The sequence below is a fragment of the Prunus persica genome, chromosome G4 (assembly GCF_000346465.2).
Source record: "Prunus persica cultivar Lovell chromosome G4, Prunus_persica_NCBIv2, whole genome shotgun sequence".
In the NCBI taxonomy this organism is placed as follows: domain Eukaryota; kingdom Viridiplantae; phylum Streptophyta; class Magnoliopsida; order Rosales; family Rosaceae; genus Prunus; species Prunus persica.
The window spans coordinates 23134018-23141494 of NC_034012.1; the positions used below are offsets into that span (position 1 = coordinate 23134018).

At 32.8% G+C, this 7477-nt stretch overlaps 1 protein-coding gene across 1 annotated transcript; it reads right to left on the reverse strand.

Annotated features, from left to right (window-relative positions):
* On the reverse strand, positions 3178-5174 carry LOC18779606 (small ubiquitin-related modifier 1). The gene is made up of 3 exons (XM_007212965.2): positions 4713-5174; positions 4115-4264; positions 3178-3549 (listed from the first exon to the last, which is right to left on the reverse strand). The coding sequence occupies exons 1-3, from the start codon at positions 4893-4895 to the stop codon at positions 3493-3495; spliced, it is 390 nt and encodes a 129-aa protein (XP_007213027.2). The 5' UTR covers positions 4896-5174; the 3' UTR covers positions 3178-3492.

A 7477-nucleotide genomic window follows, 5' to 3' on the forward strand; every position in this document is an offset into this window, starting at 1 on the left:
CCAGTTTTCATTTTAAAAGTTATCCAACCAAAAATATTATATTTTCTATTATTTTCATTATTTTAATATTCTCTTTTCCAATTTCTCTTTTTATTGAATATTTTGAGTAGACATTGTTTAAGTTTCCGATTTTTTATCATACATTGCTTTTTAGGTATAACATAAACAAGATGGGGTGATGAGCTTTCATTTTAAGCTGTTTTCTTGCATCCAACTTCTCGTTTAGATAACTCACAACTTACAACTTAGTCTTGACATATTCTTCCCTTCTGATTTTTTTTTTTTGTTTTGTTTTTGTTTGTTTTGTTTCATATCTGAAGGAGGGCACAACATTGGGAAGATTGGATGTGAGTTCATTCAGTCTCGCCTTCACAACTTCAGGGGGACAGGGAAACCAGACCCAACTGTTTCTTCTAGTTTCTTCAATGAGATGAGAGTTTTCTGTGAAGACAATGGTAACAAGAACGTCTCCCATGGCATCCTCCACGGCAGCCCCCATGGAAGCATCCATAGCATCATCCCCAATGGCATCAAGGGGCATGAGTGAGAAGCCTGCGCGGAGGGGGATGTCATACTCTCAGCAACTGTCATCATCTGTATTGTCTGGGGCAGGCTTTGACACTCATTACTACCAGAGCTTGTTGAGAGGCAGAGGACTTCTCTTTGCTGATCAGCAATTGATGGCTAATGAGAGGACAGCCAGATTGGTGAGCTTATGCTTCAGACAATGGATCAACCTTCCGGATGGACTTTGCCCGGGCAATGATGAAGATGTCTAACCTTAATGTTCTCACTGGATCTCAAGGTCAGGTCCGATTGGAATGCACTCTGCCAGTCTCTAGCTAGCTACTTCTTACCTGACAGAATCCGACCGGGGGCCATGATGGAGATGGAAGAAAATTTCTGTTGAAATATTTATTCCCTTAGCCATCTTTAATAGTCATGTTCATTTGTGAATTGTTAGTATGTGCAGATATATAGCAGCAAGCAAAGCATTCCCCCCTTCCCAATGTAGAGTTGAATTTTTCTGATTGTAAATAACTCAAGGACTACTGTGATTGTTTTCTTTTCTTTTTCCCGTATACAAGATTAGGGTTCATATATCATTTCATCTTCCGCAAGGATTTTATTTTATCATGGTTTCTTTCTTTTCTTTTTTCTGTACTAATGGATACACCAAGAGACCACTTACTTTATTAAAGTTGACTGACCGTTGACTTTCTTTGTTTTGTTTTTAAATAAATTGTAATTAAAGTTGAATTACAATTTTATCTAACAACAAAGACTCTTTATAATTTTTATTTTTATTTTTTTAGAGAAATTTACATAAATACTACATGTCTAACTCTGTTAAACTTTCCATTAACTTTAAGGTCAATTCCTTCAATTCACTATAACTAAAAAACCTTAGGCCCGTTCGGTAACGTTTTCGGAGAATATTTTCTTAAAATATTTTCAAAGAATGAAAACAAGAAAACGAATTTGCATTTTCAGGAAATGAAAATGCGTCTGGTAGATTAATTAGAAAACATTTTTAGAAAACAAAAACAATGAAAATGTGTCTATTAGTACAATTTGAAATAATAATATGTGAGTTATTTTTATGAAAACGTTTCCCATAAGAATGAAAACAACTTTTTTTTTCTGTTTTCAACAAGTACACATGAACTTGTTTTCATATTTTGTTTTCAACAAGTACACATGAACTTGTTTTCATTTTATGAAAACATTCTCAGTGTTTTCTGTTGTTGGGCCACCGAACATGTTTTTGCCTCATTTTTGTTTTTTGAAAATGAAAACAACCCCTTAAAACGTTACCGAATGGGCCCTTAACATTTTTTAAAACTAACAGAATTTATAATTAATAATTAATAATTTTTTTTTCTTTATGAAAAACCTAACCTAAATCATCCCACGGTTTCTCCCATCCCATCCATCAACAATTTTCCCCCTTGCCTAGTAGACCCCTCCCCTACTCTCTACATACATCATGGCTTTTGGGGAGATGGATTTCATGGATCTTCAAACCTCTAAATTTCCTTTTTAATATTCATACAATGAAATTTCATTCAAAAGTCAAAACGGAAACACAAGAAAAACCATACAATTAAGGGCAATATAGGATACAGAGAAGCACATCAAGCAAGCCTCCCAGTAAATCAAGCCACCACCAACATAATACCAAAAAAAGAAGCTTAATTGGTAGGGGCAAGGATTCCCCTGTCTAGATAGTACCATCAATAGTGAGAGAAGGGGCTGATTAACCCATTTAAGTAATGCACCCTCGAGTTGGCCTTCAACTCTTCAACAAACTACACCAAATATTTTATAGATTCCGTGGAGAGAGATAGAGATATGAAGTAGGGTGTATGCAGAAGGTGGGGAGGCTACTGGGCAATGGGGAAGCATTTGTGTTGGAAGGGGTGTGGAACAATAATTAGGTTAGGTTTATTATTTAATTTTGTTAGTTTTAAAAATGTTAAGTCTTTTAGTTATTGTGAACTGACAGAATCGTCCTTAAACTTAACGGAAAGTTTAGATATAGATGGTATATTGCAACTCTATAAAGTTCAAGTGGTTAATAATAAAAATTAAAAATTTAGATAGTAATGGTGCACATACCTAAAAGTTCAGATGATATTTATGTAAATTTTCCTATTTTTTATATTTCTAAATTGGATATAATTGGAAAATTAACCAAAGTTTGCTTTCCATTACACAATGTAGAGATGAGAGAAACGCATGCTAGTCTGAATACCTATTAGTATTACCAGTCAATGAAAGATTGGATTTCTTCAAAATACAAACAAAAAGAAATTAAAAAAAAAACTTTAATTTTAATTACCAAATGCCAAAATCCACATATGGAGTCTCAACTTGTACATGTTACATGTATGACACAATTTGTTTTTTTTTATTTTTTCGCTTTTGTTGTAGAAAGCTTGGGGAAACCTTCTCCTTCTAAGTTATGCGAATTTTTAATTTGTCCAGGGTGTATACCTTTTTTCCATTCACCCCCTCCTAAACTAAAGGCTTTTTTGTATGGGTAAATACAAGTCTAGATGACATGAGAACAGAAAACACAGCACAGTACTAGCTCTTGCATCTTTTCACAATGTTGGAAGAGGCTCAAGATCGAATCTCCCGTCTCCGTTTATAAATAAAAACTGTAATTAATATAACACAGCAGAAGATTAAGGATTAGATAAGGAGAGCATCAATGTTGATTAGGAAACAAAACTTGCTAGTGCAAGCTTTAGCAGAGCAAGAACAAAGACACAAACATCATATTAGTACCTGGCCAGTGCCACCAAGGCTAATGGGCTGGACTGGCAAGATTTTTTGACTGCTGTTATCCTATGGTTCACGTTCAAACTGTTTTTCCAAAAAACTAACACCCATCTCAATATCTAATAAAGTTCAACAGTCGAAAATGAAATCCAAATTTTCACAAATTCCTTCCTGCATATACATCATGATTGCTTTAACTTTTTAAGCTCCATCACCGGACACAAGGGCATCGATCAGATCACCATCTTCCATTCCAAGCTGCACAAAGTTAAGTCGCAACTAAGAATCAATGGACACATCATTGAAAACAGAAATATATAGTGCTTGACTTTAAACTCCACAAGAAGCATAACTTTTGTTCAAACTGGCCTTGATGCATCAAAGGGCATCAGCTAGTAAAGTAACAAACATTTCACCAACAATTAAATTACAGCTTACGGTGATCTATCACGGATTCGATGCTAGTCGAACCTAAGCCCTATTGGATGTAACACAAAGCCAACAAGCTATAAAGGGTAGTTTAGCTCTATACCAGTCATGATGCAAAATATAATCCCCACTTTGGAGAAATACAACAATAATCTACATTATCAACTACATGTAATCCACTACTAATTGCACCGAGCTCTTTCGAGTTAAAACTGTATATGTAGAGATCCATTGAGCATTCTCCCACCCAAAAGGTGATTAAGTTGGAGATAATATTTAGTTTACGCTTAGACTTAGTAGTGCGTTCCTACAAGGCCCGTGCGTGATACAACTCTAGCAACAATGAAATTTATTTTCATGATTAACATTCTAAGTAACTTTTATGAACTTTTACCTGCTCAGGAGTTTTGTTCTTCTCGAGTCGGACGCTATCAAACGTGAATTCTATTGATTTGGGGTCAAGGGAACGATTTTTACAGAATGCTTCCATGAGTTTTTGCAGTTTGGTGCTTCGTTTAACCCGGAAAAAAGTTTGAACTCCATCCTACACGTGGATCTCATCATAAAACAAATGAATCCCATTAAACTACAGTGGATCTATTTATTCTAAGATGTGGCATAATAATTCAGTGATAATTTGGTGATATTCAACAGAGAAAACATGAAACTAAATCAGGTACGGCGAGAAACAGAAACTAATTTGGTGTTTCCTTTCCAGTACAGATTGGAACGGTGTTTTAGTCAATTTATAATCCAAATTTTGGCTAATGTTGAAATGTTTCTCGGAGAGAAAAAATATTTTCTCTATCTTATTAGTTCTTATATAAACCCATCAACCCCAAACTCCCAGTAACCCTAATGGAAACCCAATTTCTTCCTTTCATTTGGTTATAGGAAAAGGAAAATTTGAAAGAAAAAACTGAAAAAAGAAGGTTAAAATTTTTCAATTACACCACATGCAATGCAAGGAAAAGAGTGGGGGAGAATCAAACCTTGTTGAACTGAACTTTGAGACGCACAGTGTCTTCATCAGATCGACCTCCAGACATCTTAAGAGCTAGGGTTTTTCTTTTCTCTGTGTTGTGTTCTTGTTCTTGGGAGCTTTTTCTGGGGTCAGAAGTTCTGTTCTTGGGAGTTATTTTTTTTGTTGGTCTGAGTTCTGTTTTTGGGAGCATTTTTTTTTTTATTTTTATGGTCAATTCTGTTTTTGGGAGCTCGATCACGCAAAACTAGCTTTGTGTCTTTTCGTTTTTGTTTTGTTTTTTATAAGTTTTGTCTGGAAAGGTACATACGTACGTACATAGCTTTGAAGAGGAGCAGGTGAGGTTCAATCAATGTAATAGATTTGGCATAGTTACGTGCTGCACCCAACTTCAGAGACTGACCCGTGACTTTCCCTCTTTTGGTAAATAAAATTATGACTTCAAAAACATCAATAATCAAGAGTGGAATCATAAATTTTTTAATGAATAGACTAACTAAAGTTATTAGCTTAAAATTTAATGATTATTTTTTTGATACTTACAATTTCTATTGTTTTTCTAGAAATAAAAGTAAACATTAAATCATATAAACCACGCCAGTTCATAGCTCCATATACTAATTTTTAAAAAGTTTTAATATAAACCAAATAGGGTCCTTCACAATGGCGGATCCATGAATTTTTATAAGGGTAGGCTAAATAATTTTTTTATTTTATATAAAGGAGATATATTATAAATTTTTTTTTCTCTTGAAACAAAAATGTAAATAAAATTTTATAAATCAAACAAAGTTACATTACAAGCAAATATAGCACAAAGAAGTACAAAATATAAACAAATATCATATCAAACACTTGTCCAACTTCAAAAATACATGTTCGAATGCAAAAAAAAAAATTTAAGAGATTGCCTTTCGAATCTCATCACGTTGATTGATTGGGTGTTCACAAATTGGAATGCATTTCCTAGGATCCTAGGATCCCGTTCTAAAAAGGCAATATCAAACTCTTTAGATTCAACTACTTGAGATCCGAGTTCAGAAAGTTCCTTAGAAACTGAAGTATCAACATTATATGCATAAGGTGTATCCTTGTTATTGTTACCACTTTTTTTGAAGAATAAATAAATAATTTTTCCTCTCTTTGCCAGTTTATTATCATCATATGACATGATATCATAACAAGAAATACTAAACAACAAAAATCATATATGTTAATTAATAATTCAAGTTATTTAAATAAAACATATATCAACAATCTCCAAAAAATTTCACCCAAACCCTAAATCATAAAGACTTAACAACAACAATTAAAATTAGAAATTGAATATATATATATATAAAAAGAGAAAAACTTACCAACATTGAAGAACCCACTAAAGATAGGTTGGTACAATTTTTTAGAGGAGGAGAGCTATTTCCTCTAGGCTCTCAAGGTTCAAATACGGCGTTTTGGGTGGCTAGAAGAAATCTTTCGATGTTTGCTCTCTGTGGGTGTAGCCCAATATCAGTACAATTAGAATAGCTCAAGTTGGTAGAGCCTTAGCGTGAGTTCTGCTTCTAATCAAATTTATATAGGTTTGGATTGATGTTTATTACTCCCTATATGCTTTAGGAATGGGCTTATTTTAAATAGAAGACTGGGTTATTATTTACTTTACTTAAATTGGGCTATTATTAGTTTATTATATTTATTTGGTGTAGTGGGCTAATATTTATTGGAGTAGGAATAAACTTATAATATTTAAACCATATTTAACATTAAAAATCTTCTTCTAGGCTGGAGCCCACCCCAGCCTAGGCATAAATCCACCCTTGGTCCTTTATGCATTCATATCATACATTAAAAATTGTTTTAGGTAAAAATATTGACTAAGTATGAAAAATGGGTTTTCGGAATAATCTTTTCTCAAGATAATTTTTGGCGGCTTTTATTCCTCACACATCAAATAAGAAAACTTTAGTATGAAATATATATTGACTTAATGAGCCATCACTTTTACCCTAAATCGTATTTTGCACTAAAACCGATTTTTCATATTTTGATCTGGTGAGAATTTGATTTTCTAGTATTTTCATTTGAATCCAAATGAGAGGTACTTCCTTATTTACATTGTAAACTTAAATACATAGAGTAATATAAAAATAAATAAAAGTAAAATGTCAATAATACTTCAAAATTATTTTTAATAAAGGATTTTCAATCTGAACTATCAAGCTAATTGAATTTACAGTCTGAACTAAAAAGTCAACTAATTTAGTACCCGAACTTATTGAAATAGTTAATTTAACCCTTACAGTCAATTTTTTGAATTTCATCCATTTTGCCATCCAGAATGTCACATGTTCTTCACGTGACTTACTATTAGATTATTTATTATTATTAAAAACAAAACTATTTAGAACATTGAAAAAAACTCTCTCTCGCTGAAACCCAGAAAATCTCTCAAACTTTATTATCCATGAAAGTCGCCCATACCCATTAACAGTGACGAACCCATAAATCTTACCTCATGGGGTCATAGTGTAAAAGTTATTTTTTTTTTTTTTAAAGATTAAAATAACATTAGAAATGAAACTGTAGTACGTACATTCATAATTCGTATGAAAAACAACATTACAAGCTACAGTTATCCACGACTAGGTTTCATATTTTGAAAACGTAGCATTATAATAAACTACATTCATAAATGAAACATCCAATAAATCAAAACAATAAAATAAAATCATAATTTCAATTCAATTAATTTAGACTTAGAGTTAGAATTTACTTGAA

Excerpts from the sequence above, each read along its gene's own strand:
- LOC18779606 (XM_007212965.2), bottom strand. The coding sequence starts at position 4,895 with ATGCTCCCAAAAACAGAACTCAGACCAACAAAAAAAATAACTCCCAAG. Across the intron at positions 4,265-4,712 it reads TCAAAGTTCAGTTCAACAAG|GATGGAGTTCAAACTTTTTT; the intron begins GTTTGATTCTCC and ends ATCCACGTGTAG. Across the intron at positions 3,550-4,114 it reads AGAACAAAACTCCTGAGCAG|CTTGGAATGGAAGATGGTGA; the intron begins GTAAAAGTTCAT and ends AACTTTGTGCAG.